Source organism: Protopterus annectens, chromosome 8.part1 (assembly GCF_019279795.1).
Source record: "Protopterus annectens isolate FY-2018-M chromosome 8.part1, PAN1.0, whole genome shotgun sequence".
Taxonomy (NCBI): Eukaryota; Metazoa; Chordata; order Ceratodontiformes; family Protopteridae; genus Protopterus; species Protopterus annectens.
The window spans coordinates 360252873-360270942 of NC_056742.1; the positions used below are offsets into that span (position 1 = coordinate 360252873).

General features: G+C 36.9%; 1 protein-coding gene across 1 annotated transcript in view; it reads right to left on the bottom strand.

Annotated features, from left to right (window-relative positions):
- Positions 1–18070, bottom strand: part of NECAB2 (N-terminal EF-hand calcium binding protein 2) — a 2586853-nt gene that overhangs the window by 631476 nt on the left and 1937307 nt on the right. Inside the window, exon 6 of the mRNA XM_044081939.1 lies at positions 14716–14852. Coding sequence (XP_043937874.1) covers positions 14716–14852 — 137 coding nt within the window. The remainder of the gene's footprint in view (positions 1–14715; positions 14853–18070) is intronic.

Genomic DNA, 18070 nt, shown 5'->3' on the forward strand with positions numbered 1-18070 from the left:
GGGAGGAAAACTGCAGTTGTCTCGTTTTTCCAGCCGACTGTGATGTACTAACATCTTTGGATGATGTTTTTGGCTTTATTACTTCCCCTCCACTTGCTTCCACACTCACAGCCATTGTTTCAGCTATGGGCATTGCCATTAACTAGGTAGGAGCCTCCTGATTGGGTGACACATCGTGTGATGCTAATACTTGTGCACTTTCATTGGCATTAGGCAACAGTCATTTAGATGGACTGGGAAACTCAAATTTATCCAGTTCATCCATTCTCTTTTTAGCTTTTGGATCAGCTGTTTTCACATCATTTCTAGGCCGTGAAAAAATATGGCCGGATTTAAAGTCATTCATGTCACATATTCATTTCTGTCTTTTTTTTTATCTTCTAGCTTAACATCAATCAAATGTAGGCAATCTAGAGCATTCTGATATAAGGACATTGAATTAGTAAAACAGGACATATTCAGTAAATCATTTTCTATTTTTACAATGTTTTCTTCCAGTATGATGCACAGGAGACACTCCAGGTGCAGTTAACTATTGACAAAACACCTACTCAAACAATAGGTAGCTACAGACCCCCAACCATGACTCAGGAGGCCCACTCCACCTATCTGGACTTACTTGAATCCATCAAGATTCAACCCTCTACCCTGATCCTGGGCAACTTTAACTACCCATCCATAGAGTGGAAGACCTATTCTAGCTCAAACACGAATGCCCAATGATTCCTCAACTTTGTCAGTGCCAATGCATTGAATCAGCTGGTTGACACCCCCACAATATCCTGGACCTGGTACTAACCAACATGAGTAGCCAGTGTAGCACCCCTACAGTGTCAACCTCCTTGGTAAGATCCAACCATAAAGCAATCACTTTCAAAGTCACCATCTCCCCTGATTCCCACCTTGCCAGGGTCAAACAAAAAAGTTTTCCAAAACTGACTACAACCTCCTGAGAGCAGGTAAAAACAGCTTCACAGCCATCATTCCTTCAGTTGAATCAAGCACTAATGTCCAAGCCTACACCAAAAAACTATATGAGCACCTATATAGCTGCATGGACTCAGCAATACCTAACAGGATCAAATCATCTTCCTCAAGGAAGAGTAAATCTGTCTGGTGGACAGCAACAATAAACAGACTGTATAATAAAAAGAAAAAATTGCTGTCCAGGACCAAGAAGGAGCTGGTGCCAAGTTGGAAGCAAGCTTTCCTTTGTCTGAAAATGCAAATATGTTTACTAGTGAAATCCTCTAAGGCTAACTTTGAGTCCAAATTGGCCACATCCACTAAGGACAATCACAAGGCCTTCTTTGCATACATCCACAATCTCAAAGGTAACTCCCAAATCTGCTCTGAATTGGTGGACAAGAATACCACATGCACAAATGACATAGATATAGCCAAGCTGCTGGCAGACGAGTTCAGTGAAAACTTCACCCCCCCCGTCCCCCCATCAGTAAACCAGGACATCACCAGCACCTGCCCTCCTCCCCTCATCACCAGGGAGCAGGTTATTAATGCCCTCTCAAAGGTGTGTCCTGCATGAACTCGGAAGACCTTTCAGAATCACTATGCACCCTATTAAGCCTGTGCACTGGCTTCATCCTGGCAGAATGGAGGACAGCCACTGCCATCCCTCTGCACAAAGGTGAAGTGTCCACTGACCCATGGAATTATAGGTCCATCAGCATAACTAGTCTGATCTGCAAGGCCATGGAATGCATTATCATGGACCTTATAAACAAGGACATTGGCAACCTCCAAATGCTTGATCCCAAACAGTTTGGTTTTGTCAAAGGGAGATCATGCCTGTTAAACTTGGTCGCCTTCTTTGAAACAGTCACCAAAGCCATGGATGAGGGCAAGACAGTGCACACCACCTACCCTGACCTAGCCAAAGCCTTCAACACTATTCCCCACTTGGGCATAAAAGATAAACTCTCCCAACTAGGCATCAACCCATATGTTACCAGATGGGTAGCTAACTGGCTCACTGATAGAACCCACTCAGTCAAAATAGAGGAAGCCACCTCTAGTAGTAGACCCATAACAAGCAGCGTACCCCAAGGATCGATTTTGAGGCCTCTATTGTTTGGGATATACTCTTCTGAGGTGCAAGCCAAAACCACTGGTCTGTGACTGACCAAGCTTGCAGATGACTGCAAGCTGGACACTGTCATAAATTCCCCTAGTTGTGAACATCCTCCAAGAGGGCCTAAATCAAACTAATGACTGGTGCCAGAAGCATGGCCTCAAACTGAATGCCAAGAAATGTATCATTATCCCCTTTGGGGAAAATGGTGTCCCCACTAATTATCACATTAATAACAATGTACTAAGCATGCAATCAGTTGTGACGGACTTGGGCACCCAGGTTGCTAGCTACCTGACGTTTGACCACCATGCTGCCTCTGTTGTATGGAAGGCTTTCTACATGACCCACCTCATAAGTAAGGGTATTTAATCCAGGAACAAGGAGGTCATAACATCCCTGTACTCCTCCCTTATCAGACCTATTATTGAGTGCAATGCCCCCTTCTGCGTATACCTTGGCAAGCACATGCAGCAGTTGGAGAGACCACAGAGGTTCTTGACCAAGAAAATCCAGGGTCTCAAACACTTATCCTATACAGATAAGCTAAAAGCCCTGTCCCTCTACTCAGTTTCATACAGACTGCTCAGTGGTGACCTGTGTCTGGCATACAAGACAATCTCAGACTCAACCTTGATGGAGTTGCTGCATATCCGTAAGTCAAAGACCACTCACGCAACCCACACACAAGGTCTGAACCTGGTCTGTGACATTAATAGAATTTGTTGGCAGGATAGATTTGTGTCCCAACAACTCCCCCATCTGCAGAATAGACTTCCTCTCCATGTCAAGCAGAGTACCCCATTAGCCCTTTTTAAGAGGAACCTGGATGACTGGATGGGAACAAGAAAATATACCCCTGGGATCCCACCTGTGTCTCTGCTGGACAGGGAAGAAGGTGCTGACTTTGTGGAAACATGGGTGAAATTCTTAGCTAGACTTATAAGGGTTTCCGGGCCAATAGCCTAGTACCATCCTATGAACTTAAGTAAAGTAGTTCTTTCTTTCTTTAATTTGCTAATGATCGTGTGTTTTTAGCAGATGATGTGGGGGAAGATAAAGAAGAGGGGACTAGAGTGGTTCAGAATAAAAGTGGATTAAAGTGAAATTAGTGCAAGATGGTAACCACAAGAGTGAGGACAGGGAGTGAATAAGAAATGGGGACACTTTAATGTAGGACTTGATGTGCACCAAATTATAGGGTGGACAAGGAAGGAAGGCAAGAGAAGATTAAATATTTGATCTGACTAGAAAGATACAGGTAATCAGAAAGATGGTAACCTTGCAGATAATATAGCTGAGCCAGCAAGGACAGTTTACAATAGCGAACATGGCAGTTTGGGAAACAAGGGTTTGTAAATGTGGCTCAGCGATGTAGAACCATTGTAGAAGAACAACCTGGAGAGGAGATATTAGCAGGAATAGATACAAATGCAGGGAATAGTAAATGCATGCAAAATACAGAAAGACCAGAGAAGGGCCAGCAGGAAGTTGAGGATAAATTTTCCAAAAGCAACAGGAAGAAACTGAAAGGTGAAATTGAATTCAATGATGTACAAAAAGATGCTGAAAGAAAGGCATAAAGAGGAGGATGGTGGCATTAAGAAGTAATTTGAGGAGGGAAAAAAATGATTGGTGAGTGGGAAGGGGTAAGAAAAACCATACTACAACAAGAAGGTTGCTGCCAACATGAGATGAACAGATCAGGATACTATAGTGGTGGTGCTGTACACCTATGTGGCTGTTGATGGAAAGGACGGACAAACAGGCCAAATATTAGAGATGTGGAAAAGAGGGTGCAAGGATGACTGTTATTTATACATTATTATTAATTACATATTATTAAATTAAAATATGCCCACCACCTTCCGCTCCCTATAAGATGTACAATGACCATAATGAGTTAATTTATGTGCTTTGCTCAAATTTCAGTCCAGAAGGACAGCTTCAAAGTCAGCATTGGTTGACATGTACATTGAGGGGTCTTTTGTATACTGCAAACAAAAGATGACTGAAATGTTTGTTTAATGTTAACTTAAGAAAGAGATGTCTCTTCTGTACTGAAAGCAAAATAAGTCTGAAATGATTGTTTATGCTAAAACAGTTTCTTCTGTTGTGAGAATGAGAGCACTGATTTCGGAGATGAAGAGAGATTTAGAATTAGGAGCACTGATCGCGGAGCTGAAGAGAGATTTAGAATTACCTAAACAAGCTGGAGTATGATCAGGTCATCTCAATTTCACATTTTAATTTACAGAATTATAGAATCCTATTTACAGTTTATTTTACTTTTGCATTACAATATCTTTGATTTACTACATGAATATATCCATTCTGTTTTCTCAGCCTAATTTTGTAAATTAAATGTAGAGATAGTATTTAATTATCCTTAACAACAACAGTTCTGTGCAGGACCACATAATCCTGTTGACAAGAGGGAACATTAGGGTGTTAACAGAATGTAGCCAGACAATTCTATTTTGTATTCACAAACTCTTATTTTTGTACCCTCAACTCATTTGGCATTCAAAAAGATGGATAAATCTGTTCAGTATGTTGGGGATGGTACAATGATTATGGTGTTTATCTTACAGGTATAAGGTGTATACTTTGATTATCACCTTTGGGGGGGGTTGGCTAGGATTAAAATGGTCCACAGGGACAGCTAGCATAATAATTTGCTAGTAATCTATCCTATGACCCTATAAATCCCACAAGCACTTAAAATGTATGCATTATTTTCAGCTAATCCTTCTATTAAATGTACTGTTTTGCAAGTTGTGTACCTGTTATGTGAGACACTGATTTATACAGTTGTAGACAGACCTGTAAAGCTCATGCCCTTAAGCTGCTGAGTAATATCAGTTTTATTTTCTTGTGTGTAGTTTTATGTATAATTTGGATAAAATGACGTCAATGTTACTATACATAATACTACATTATTTGTTTTAAAACATTTTCTTTTAAATGAATGCTGCTTTAATAGTGTCATTACATTATATTCAAACAACAACAGCATTGATAGAAAGCATGTGGCAGGTATTATTTTATTTTAATCTAATGTATTGTGTAAAACTACTATGCAGTCTGGTTTATAGGTTGTGTACAAGCATAATAATGTAGATTCTGAGATACATTTCATACCATAGACTTTTACACAGTTTGATGTGCATCCTACATGAAAAGAGGCTACTAGCACCTAGTGGGATTAACCCGGTCAATAAAGGATAAATAAATAAACTAAATATGGTACTTATGTATTATTGCAACCAGATTTGTAAGCAGCCCTAATTCACAATCTTATCACAAAACTAATTTATCTTGCACTGAAATGGGGTGTGTAAACTCCTAAGTACTATTTCTGAAACTGTTGCTGGCTGGCATGTGAGTTTAAGTTATTATAAACCTTTGTGTGTGTGTAAACCATATGTCTACGGTTCTACTTCATGCAGTGTTCATAGATATTTTGATCAACAGAAAATGCTGTCTCTGAATTTGACATTGCTTGTTGGCCATGTCTCTGAAACTGCTCTTGTCCGCCATATGAGTTTCAGCTATTACAATCCTTTCTGTGTACGTAAACCATATCTGTAGGGCTGTTCTTCATGCAGTGTTCATACAACATTTTGATCAGCATTATATGCTGCCTTTGAATATCACATTGCTTGTTAGCCATGTCCACTGGAAGGGTACAAACCAAGAGAAAATCGTCTACTAGAGTATATGATTCCTCTCCAACTATATCTACTGAAAGTCCTCCTTTAAGTACCTCTATAACACAAGTCGGCCAGTACTTCTGTGAAACATTTAAAAAGTTATTTGCATACAGTTATTTGCTTGGCTAAAGCGAAGTCCTGCCTGCATTGACAAAAGTAATTCTTTTACACTTTGCTCGGATGTCACTCGTGATGGGTTCTTTGTTTTGAATGAATTATGCACTTGAATATGTTTTCTTACTTTTTATTTTTTATTTTCTTTTTGAACACTTGGTTTTCAGGGGAAAAATGAAAGCGTGGTACATTGCGATGACATTGTGAATTGGGGCTGTTTACAAATCTGGTCAAGATAATACATAAGTATAAATAAATAATACTGCATTTATTTAAAAAAGTTTGTTTTGATATTAGTTCAACAAATTTACCATCTGGGTTTTGCATGTATACATATGTAGTGAACTGCTTTAAAAAACAATAAAATGACACAAAAAAATTAATAAAATAGCCTCTTTTTACCTTCAGCTTTTCTCTTTCTTTCAGTATACTCAGAATTTGCAAAATTAATTGTGTCCTACATTCCTTGTTGTGCCATGCTCCAGATGTGCTCAGAATAGATTGAACTCAAACCTTCCGCCTTGTGCAGTGCTCCAAAAATGTACAAATAAATATAAGTTGTATTCCATCTCTCCACCAAATATGTCAGGTTCTTGGGTGCTAAATACTGTAATACTACTTTGAATGACAGGATGCTTACCTAGATAGGAATTTGCCATGTAAACTTTATACCACCTCAGTCATACGGGCAGGTGGATACATGTTAAAAGCCTGAGGTCTATAAATGAAGTCTTACAGCAGCAGAGGTACAGACACAAATAAAAGAGATATGCATTTAGTCTAAGAAAACAGCACCTTGGAATATTCCTCTGTAATGTGAGACACAGTAATGTTGGAGTTAGTTTGTGTAAGGAGCAGGACTGTAAAGGGGACAGATCACTTGTCAGGGCACAGGCCCATTAAAAAGCACTTTATAGGTTCACTAGTAGCTTTTTCAGTTTGCTGTTTTTCTCTTAAAATTGTTTTTTTTTTTTTCTTTTCATAGTGTCAGGAGTCACAGTAGAGGGTTTTGTACTTCTGACAGTAAGCTCATATGAAAACAGCCTTGTAAAGAGCCCCCTGTTGTGATCTACTAACGTGCTTCCAAACTGGGGATGCCTGAAAGTAACTTAGTCCACTGAATGTAAATTCATTTGTAGTTTGTATCAAAGCCAGCTACTGGGCACATTGTTTCATTCAAATGAAATTGCTCAGAAAATCAGACGAAGTGGATTATGTTTGTCTACTAGCTGAACTTGGCCTTTAAGCAGATGCCAATACCCTCTGCTCTCCCATCTCTTAACCCATTCCATTTTATCCATCTACAACTGAATCCTAGTACTGCCCAGGAGTCAGACAGTATTTTACAACATTTACTTGGAAATAAGGCAATTCTGAGACCACTTCTGTGAATTAGGGTTGCATTTTTTTTAACCCAAAGCTACTGTGACTGTGGGATAAAAATAATTAGTAAGGAGTGTGCAGTGGTGAAATCCAGAGTAAGGGGTTTACAATGACATTGTCCTTACAGAGGACACCTGCTCAGTTATTATTCTCAGTGTTATTGTTTACAGAATTATTCTCACATCTGCAGTATTTGCAGTTCAAGTTTTTGAATGAGAACAGTTGATGTCTTGTTTTATATTCATCAATATACCAAATGCTATTGCTACGGGTCAAAGGCTTCACAGAATAATACTGACATTTCAGCATATAAAACTACATAACATTATTTAAAGCATTTAAAGCTGCCCCAAACAATGAAACTAAAAAAACATTCCTCATATTATGCACCCATATGCACTAACCACCACCTCACACCTTTTCACAAAATCCAACATTATCATCATTTCATCATTCATCCCCCTAATAATGCTACATACATTTTATCCTAAATGCTAACAAACTTAAACAACACCCTTACATAGCTATAACCATAATCAATATCTAAACAGACACTGTACATCCATTTCATCTTCTCTACTAACATTTGCATTCCAAATACCATGTATTTCACAATGGACTATCAAAAGAAGACAGAGCCTAAGCCCAATAATATAGCCACTACAGAACTCTTTTGATGCATATAATAAATACTACAAAAATGGCATTCTGCAGACATCTATGTTACGCTAGCCCTACCCCCCCCACCAACACCAAACCCAAACTATACTCATACTTCTGTAATGTCACCTCCCCACACCAAACACATACAAACAGGTGACCCTCACTGTGGAGAGTACAACAGCAAAGTAGGCCAAGTCCAGCTTTGGCTATCATAAAACAAAACTGATATGTATGCTTTTAGCAAGTTTTGGCTTAAACCCCAGTTAAGTACACTTCACACCTTTTTTTTCAAACTAGAATATAATTCATGTTGGTATATAAAATTCCTATGTCACAGGAGGCTGCATATGACTTATTAAATCTTCTCTCAAATATATCATTGCAACCTCATCCACTGTAGATAAAATTGTACCTAATTGGCTATTTGTAGACTTAACTGACAAAGGGGCATTCAACTTACATCTGCAGTTTCCTTGTCCCCATCTGTCTCCCTGAAAGATTATGCAAACATCACACAAAGACCCATAAATCACCCACAACAAGAAACACTTTCTAAACCTAGGTGACTTCAACACCAGCTTCCTCAATCAAAATAAACATGACCTAAGTATCTTCCACTCCACACCCTCTACCAAATGACCAATGACCCAACAAGGCCAAACAGAAAAAGCAATAATAATAATAGAACATAATTGACCTCCTCGTAACCAAGTAGCCATCATATAGGATTGATCCTACATCATCATTCTGATATGAGTGACCACTGTAAAATATTATTATCCTAGTAACTTAAGAAGCCTAAAGGCTCACCTACCTACTACCTTATCCAATGCAACACCCCAATAAACTTAAAGAACATAGAAAATGTCATATAGCACAATGAATGTTAATGAAGCAACCTCTTTTATTACTATAGCCATCCTAAACATACGCAACCAGTGTTATCCCTAGAAACTTAGACTTTGTAAACTGACACATCTGCCATGGTTAACTACAGAATTCCAAACTTCTCAATCAAAGACAATGTCTGAAAGACAGGAAACAATAACACTCGCCCTTTGACCATGACACCTATATAACTTTGGCCAACCAAGCAAAAAAGGAGTCAAATGAGCTAAAGCCACCTACTGATGTAACCAACAAAGGCACTAACTCACCTGTCTCACTGGCCTTACCAAAGCCAGTTATAATCATGACTGTTTGACTCTTCCTAACTGTGTAATAGAATTAACTAATGGTTTCCTGTTTATTCCTTTCTTTTTCAACTCTAACTCACACTCCTTGAACTAAATCTGCCATATTTTTGTCTAATGAACTTTTCCCCAAAAGAAACTGCCAGTCTAAAAAAACTGTGGCCACCATGGCTCATTAGGTTCTGATGGTTTATTTCACTGGTTCTCATTCAATATGTAAAAATAATATTCCAATACACCTGCCACATAATTGTCCACTCTCTTATACAACAAACCCTTCTAAACATCCAGAAGAAAGCTACAGTCTGCCTAAGTATCTGGAAAATGGGATATTCTGAAATGTAGCAAAGCATCCACTACATCAGACTTCCATCCCATCTTTCCATCCTATTCCATTTATGAAAATGTTTTACAAAATATGTCTACAACCAGATCTTACAAAATATGTCTACAACCAGATATTACCTCCTATATCTACTAGAACATCATTTTGTTTGAGACCATGCAACAGATAAGTATGACATTTTAGCTTAATATGTACTCATCCATTATATTTTTGATACATTTGAAGATGAAAACTATATTTCTTTGAAAATCTCAGTTTTTAGTTACATGTTCAAAAGAGGTTCCCGTCATAACTGAAAACATGGCTTTTTGACTTCCAGGCATTACTAATCATAGCACAAAGTCAGAAAGATGAACACGTTCTTACTTTTCACAACAGAAACTCTCGATGTACTACCCTTTATAGTTAGCAATAAAAATGAGTAGAAAACTAAGAAAGAATGAAGACAGCGTCCACAAAAACTCCGTCACACCAAATTTTAATCTAAATTTAACGCTTTTGTCCACACAATGTCTGGACTTCATCAGAATAAAAAGATTCAACAGAAAGCCAGCTAAATACATTTTAAAATCACCTGACCCAGATATAATTAATTGGCATACTTCAGTCTACTTAAAGGTCCCTTCTAAGTACAGTGTATGTTTAAAAACAAAATGGAAAAACACAATACAAAAAAACTACTAATAAAACTGCTCATATGATAAAACTTTTTTATAAGAGACTTCAAATAATTAAATTGCAAACATTGATTTTAAGTTCAAGTAACTTGCAATAGAAATAGTGTCACTGAACCCTGGCTGACATCCAGCGTTGCACCTCAACTGCCATTTGAGCTCTTGATACTCTAAATAGAGCTCGTGGGGACCCCAATGACCCTATTTCTATTGCAAGTTACTTGAAATTAAAATCAATGCTTGCAATTTAATTATTTGAAGTCTCTGGTAATAAAGTTTTATTATATGATCAGTTTTATTAGTAGTTTTTTGTATTGTGTTTTTCCATTTTCTTTTTAAACATACACTGTACTTAGAAGGGACCTTTAAGTAGATTGAAGTATGTCAATTAATTATATGGGGGTCAGTTATTTAGCTGGCTTTCTGTAAAATCTTTTTATTCTAATGAAGTCCAGACATTGTGTGGATGAAAGCGCTAAATTTACATAAAATTCTGGTGTGCTGGAGGTATTGTGGATGCTTTCTTCAGTCACCCTTTATAGTTAATGGGGGTCTATATTACTACAGTAAAAATTCAGTTCAGCAAATGGCATTTTTGGTTCACTTACATCGGACATACTATTTGTTGAACTGTTCATACTGAGAATGCGGTACAGTGAGAATTGGGAAATTTGCCCTTTCCCCATTGTAGTGCGATCATGGAGTTGGTATATATAATTAGCAGGGACTGTGGGTGGGGCCACAGCCCCCCACAAGACCAGATTTTGATGAATGGCATTTCCAATGAAATTCATTCAGATGAAACTGACACCTATTCGAACAATTTAGACAAATTGCTTGATTTATTGCTTAAATTTAAAACTCTCGATGCTGACAATATGCATCTAAGGGAATGTTTAAATTTAAAAGTTGTACCTAAAGGGTTGCGTGTGTACAGATACCCAAACATTGTTGAAGATGGATCTGAGTTTCACCCAGAATTGGTTTTGAAATTTTGAAAGCTATTATTAAGCAAAATGAAAGGCTAATGTGTGTTTTGAATGAAAAAATTAACAAAGTCAACACCTGTATCTTAAAAGATTTAATGTTTACTGTAGACAAAGAGAGAAAAAGAAGCATTTTGACCTAAGAGCCCAAGTAGATGAAAAAGTGTCATTGATTGCTGGCAGAAAGAAAAGAAAGTTAAATAGAGATGCATGAATATGAGCATAATACTCACTACCCTAGACCAAAAGGTAATGCTAATTTTGAAAGGTATGGAAATATGGGTGGGTGCAACAATGGTCGGGGTGACTACTATGGTTCTGATTATGTTAACCCTGATTCTGGTACAGATCACCCTGGTGGGCACACTAACTATCAGGACTCTTTAGAATATTCCCCCCTCCGAAGGTCCGAGAGACTGAAGAGCAAGCCAATGACCAATTATTATCAGGGCAATCGGAGGGGGGTGGAACAACAACAAGAGGGGGAAACAAGCTCAGTAGCTGTTACTGGTAGTACCACAGTACATGATGAAATGGAGTCAGATGAATGTATTGTGGAAAATGGACCTATTTTGACTTGCCAGGGACATACTATTTTTAATTATACAAGTTTGCACATTACTAAGGTCTTTTTTGATTTATTTTCAAAAGGTTTTAAATTTGTTTCCTGCAAAAAATATGTTTTAAGTAATGTATTAATAGACTTGAAAATGTTCATCCGCAAGAAAAATTTAGAACTGTTTCTGGATGGGCAAAGTGTTGCGATTGAAGGTTTGAGAAGGAAAAGTGTGTGGAATCCCCGTGTGCACCCTCAGCTTAAAAATTTAGAGAGTATTTTGTAAATGGAACTTAGAGAAAAACTTTCTGTTAACAAGATTAATTTTAACCTGACATTTGAAGAAAAAACACTTTTAGATTCCATTAGGAAGAACAAGTATGTGAAGGTGATGAAGCCAGACAAGGGTGGGAGCATGGTGCTCATGGATGTTATTATGTATGACAGTAAGATGATGGATATTTTGTTAGACAACAACGATTATGTAAAGGTCTCTATTAATGAGGTGCATATTGCATACAAAAAGGTTTACATAGCATTCAATGATTTGGTATTGGAGGGTTGTATAGATACAGAGACTTTCAAATTCTTACACAACAAGGAACCAAGAGTACCGTCTATCTTTGGGGTTCTGAAGGTCCACAAAGATGTACAAGATCCCCCCTTGAGGCCCATTGTAGCTGCTAGTCAGTCTGTCACTGCACCCATTGTTAAATATTTAGATCACAGGTTAAAGAACCTGTCTGTTGGTGCATGTAATGTGCTGAAGGACTCATGGGATTTTTTAAAAGGTGTAAAGAACAAACAGATAACCAAAGAAGTCATTTTTATTTCTATTGATGTGGTGGACCTTTTCACTTCTATTCCCCATAGAGCTGGCTTAGAGTTTTTATGAAGTGATTCTAAGGCACAGAAATAATTTTACTGAAAAAGAGATTCATGTTTTTAGTGTCTTAATGAAATTGGTATTAAACAACAATTTTCTCTATTCTGAAGGGGAATTTTTTCAACAGTTAAAGGGAGTTGCCATGGGGCCCATGTGTGTGCCCCATTTATGCAAACCTAGTGATGGCTTGGTGGGAGCAAAAGAATGTGTTTAATTCAGTATTTAAAGATTGTTGGGTACTATACAACCATTTCCTTGATGGTATCTGTATATTTTGGATGGATAGTAAGGAGAAATTTATGGACTTCTTTGAATACATTTCCAACAGTACTGATCTTTTTAGATTTACATACAAGATAGGTTATGACAGTATTGACTTTTTGGACGTTCATATTAGGAAGAGTAGTAAGGACAGATGTACACCAATTTTACATTCAGGTGATACAGGTATAAAAGAAAGGGTGATGAGCAGTAGGGACAGTGACTCCTATGAGAATGTCTTTATTGTGGTTTTTAGTGGTGATGTGCAAGTCATTAGAGACATTGTCCAGAGGGAATGGAACAGATTTTCCAAGCTCTCTGATTTGAATTTAAAATTTGATGTTCCACTAAAATTCATCTTCAGAAAAGGTAGATGTATTAAGGACCTTATGGAAAACAAACTTGGGGGTAACAATTAGAAAAGTGGGTACCTTCAAGTGTGGAGCATGCCAACATTGCCCTGTTATAGCTGATACTTCTTAAATTACTGTCAGTAACAGGAATAGACACATTACCGCTAATTTGTATTTTAATTGTGAAAGTAAGGGACTTGTTTACATTGCAACCTGTAAGAAATGTAAAGTGTTTTACATAGGTAAGATGGAAAGGTAAGAAAATAATATATGAACACCTTTACGATATTAGGAGGGGTAACAACAGAAATGCATTATATAAACACACTTTGAGCTGTGAAGGTGCTTCTTACACTTTTTTGTATTAGATGAAGTGGTAATGGATGGTAGGGGTGGTTCTTGGGAGACCATGTTGGAATATAGAGAGGTTTACTGGCAACTGGTATTAGAAGCCAATAGGTGGCCGGCTTTGAATGACATGGTCTCCCTAGCCCCAGTTTTAAAATTAAGAGCAGCAAAGTTATGAATTTCACACACGTGGTTTGAAATATTGTTCAACAAGATTGATTTTACTTTTTACATTCATTTATTCATTTTTAACATGCATTCATTTTTTTATATCCATCTGTTTATTTACTACACATTTTTAACGTGTGTTTTTAGATATTTAAAAGTGTTTTAAACAGGGGAAAGTTGTATTTATTATGCTTGTATTTATTATGCTTGATTTTAAGGTATGTTTAGGAAAGGGTTAAAATTGAATTCAATGTCACCTGATTTTATGTTTTGGCAATGTGCAAAGGTATAAATGGGGAGGGGTTTGGATTGTCAGCATTTTTCTGATGAAGTTGGAGACAAAAACGAGCTGGTAGTAGTTTCAACGTTATCATTGTGTGCTGTGTTGTGCTTTGCTTGCTGTGAAATGCATTAAATGTTTTAAGGTGGTTACGGCTTGCTGGTGCTTTTTTCCTGTTTATTGGTTTTGTTTTGGGCACCTCATCCTCCTGGTTTTATTTCAAATGAAATGCCGTTTGCTGAACTATCAATTCGCTGAAGTGATATAGACCTGTTAACGGTAATGACCCTTTGCATATTTTTAGTTTATGTATTTGATAAAGTATATAGCTATGAAAAGGTCTGGCTTTATGAGAAACCATGTAAATCTACTAGGATCAAGATTAAATCCGAGGGTCAGAATCATAACACTATGCCTAAATCATTGAAGTTGATTAGTATTACTGAGAATAATGACTTTGAAGTCACAATTTTTATTATACAGCATGGAAAAGTTATATTTAGCCAAAGTGCATGCTTTTCTTGAAAACAGTGACAAGGAAGGAGATGGGATTTTGTAAAAAACTACTTTGTGTATCATCAGTCTCAAAGAAACCTATGGAATGAAATGAGAGTCGTACAGACTGCCCACAGGTTGAAGTTATTTCACCCTGCTTCAAGACACATTTATATCAGAAGATAAACAAAACATACTCACCTACTTTGGTTTGTCTGCTCATCAATGGCATCAACCGCACTCTCCACAGAGTTAAGTAAAGACTGAATCTGATTGGCTGTCTCCTTCAGTAGAAATCGTGTCACAAACTGGTCCACTTTTGTTCCCCTTTCATATACCTGTGTGATAAGAAAATAAATGTATGTATGCAGAACATTTCAGCAAGTCAGAACCTCTCTACAGGTTACAATGCATGCTTTTGTAATTACTCACAGGCAGCATATCAGACAAACATTTCATCTACTGACACAGACATTTCATCAGACTTTAAGAAGAAAGAGGTAACTGGAGTCTGCCAATTGTTCAAAAATGCAGAGGGTACTATGGAGTTGTCCCCCTCTGCCTTAACAGTTACAGATCTTCAAATTTATTTGCAGAAAAACAGTTAATTAAATCTTATTTGCGATTAAAAGTCTACCAAAACAATGGATTCGCAAAAAGTAATTTAACAGATAAATGGCAACATATCAAATATCATTCATTATGTTAAAAAATCAGATGTACAGTGCTTCCTAAACTCTATTAACTCTATTAAGGGTATATATCTTCAAGCCTCATACTGCTAAGATAGTGTAAAACAGAGTGATATACTTTAATAGCTATATTTTCATATATGACCAGAAAACAGACCTAAGTTCTAATTATCCACTGTCTTAATACCATTTACTCTGCCAATATATTAAATGTATCTACATCACCAACAGAAAGATAAGCATAACAAAGATATGAAACAAAACACTACCGTGATTTGTTCACTGAATGAAGGAAGAAATTGCTATTTTAAACAGAATATGTGCATTTAAATGTCAAACAGCACTCGGTATCTTTAGACCTTGGTGGCTGTACTAAGTGATCCACTCCTTTTATACATATATGTAGATTACTACATGTTATAAGTAGCAAATGAATGGCACAATCATGGTGAGATTCATAAGTTCTTCAATAAGGCTGTTGTATCTTATTACTGGTGCAAAGCCAGTAGGAATGTGCAGTTTAGAATTCCCTTAGGTCTCAGGGAAATGCATAGTGTCACAATGCAGAATGGATGCACTCTGGCAAAGCAATTAATAATGAATAATACTAAATAGTACAGATTAGCAGACTGTGCTTACTTTTCTATTTTCTACTCTTGATCTTTAAAAACATTTATAGGGCTACACACAGCTGTATGCCACAGATGTAATGCACAATTATTTTCTACTCTTGATCTTTAAAAACATTTATAGGGCTATGCACAGCTGTATGTACAGATGTAATGCACAATTATTTTCTACTCGATATTTAAAAACATTTATAGGGCTATGCACAGCTGTATGCCACAGATGTAATGCACAATTATTTTCTACTCTTGATCTTTAAAAACATTTATAGGGCTATGCACAGCTGTATGCCACAGATGTAATGCACAATTATTTTCTACTCTTGATCTTTAAAAACATTTATAGGGCTATGCACAGTTGTATGCCACAGATGTATTGCACAATTATTTTCTACTCTTGATCTTTAAAAACATTTATAGGGCTATGCACAGCTGTATGCCACAGATGTAATGTACAATTATTTTCTACTCTTGATATTTAAAAACATTTATAGGGCTATGCACAGCTGTATGCCACAGATGTAATGCACAATTATTTTCTACTCTTGATCTTTAAAAACATTTATAGGGCTATGCACAGCTGTATGCCACAGATGTAATGCACAATGGGATTTCTGTGGTCCCAGCTGCAAATGTGTTTCCAAACAGAAGTATGAGACCCTATTCTATTTTTTGCAGGGGATCAAAGCCACCCATTGTCATTGATATGGTACCAGCTTGTGCCAACATATCCCTGTTATGTATATAAAATAACTCCAACATCATGGTATGCCAGAGAAGGTGGAATACTCTGTGGTCCTGTACTCTCAGACTTAGCATATAGTAGTTCAATTTGCACTTACAGTTCCATAAGTCTGAGGATTACAGTTGGTCCATGGACCTTCCAAGTATATGCCTAATACACAGCCCTATTCCTACACAGGATATATTATACTGCCTATTTTCTGTAATATGCATAGGTAGGCTCAGTTTAGCAGCAGGTGTTTCTGTTTTCTTCCCATGCCATACTTTTCAGTGCTACCTGCTTGTTGTAGTCTGCACACGTTTACACTTAATTTATTGTAGGTAGGTATGCATGCTGTGATGGCAGGTGGAATGGAAATAAGTAAATAAGCTGTATAAACAGCTCATGTAAGAAATGAATTGCAAAGTCATGTTAAGTTACTGGTTACGCAAAAGAATTATCTCAGCATAGAAAACACCTCCTTAGACATAAGCATTCAATATGAAAGCAGCCAGGGATTAGGACATGGGGAAGTGCAAGTCAAGTAATGATCATGTTAATTAAAATAAGTGTTAGGAACAGGATATGGGTTTGGGCCTAGGTTAGGCACAAACACTTTTAATTTAAAATAGTGACTGATATGGGGGTCTCCCCTAAAAATGAACATGTTCATTATATAAGAAAAGGATATATAGGTGGAATTAGTGTCGGTCCTTGACATAAGAATTTAGTTTAATTTGACAATAAGATTTGGGAAATGGGGTTACAATGCATTTAAATTTATTTTTCTGGGATGAGAGGTTGGGGAAGAATAAAACAGATATAAGCTTATAAAGTTATTCTTGCAGGAAGCAAAGTTGTTCCATGGGCTACCAATGACACAAGTATTTAATTTTATTTCATATAGGTCGTATATGTATGACACTGTGAAAGGAGCACTGTTCTGTATTCTAATGCGTGGAGCCAGCTACAATGCATAGCAGAAGCAAAGAAGGACTCTTATTAATTCAACATTTCCACATTCCATTTATAGGACAGATCCAATACAAATCTGGTTTATGTAGTACAGGATACACTTTGCCATTTTTTCAAAGTTGTTATTAATCTCAGATGTGGTCTTTAGGCAGAGTGAACATTATACATCCAATTAATACATCATCATCATCTATGTAACTTACTCTAACTGTTGCAGAAGTCTTTCCAAAAATTGTTACCAAATTAGTATGGATAAATATGAAATCCAACTATTATTTTGGCATATTGGCTGTAGATCATCAAAAGGACAAACAGAATCAATATTAAGTATGTCATCATAAATTATAAGTAGCCATCATTATTCAGTCCCCCCCCAAAAAAGAATATCCAAATTCATTAACATTTGATGTTCTTTCTGTATACTAAAGGAACACGTTAACTTATTTCCACAATAAGTCTTGCTGGATGGTATGTTCTATACCACAGAGTATAGTACATTTCTTTGTACAATAACCATTGCTATATAAGCATTCTAACTA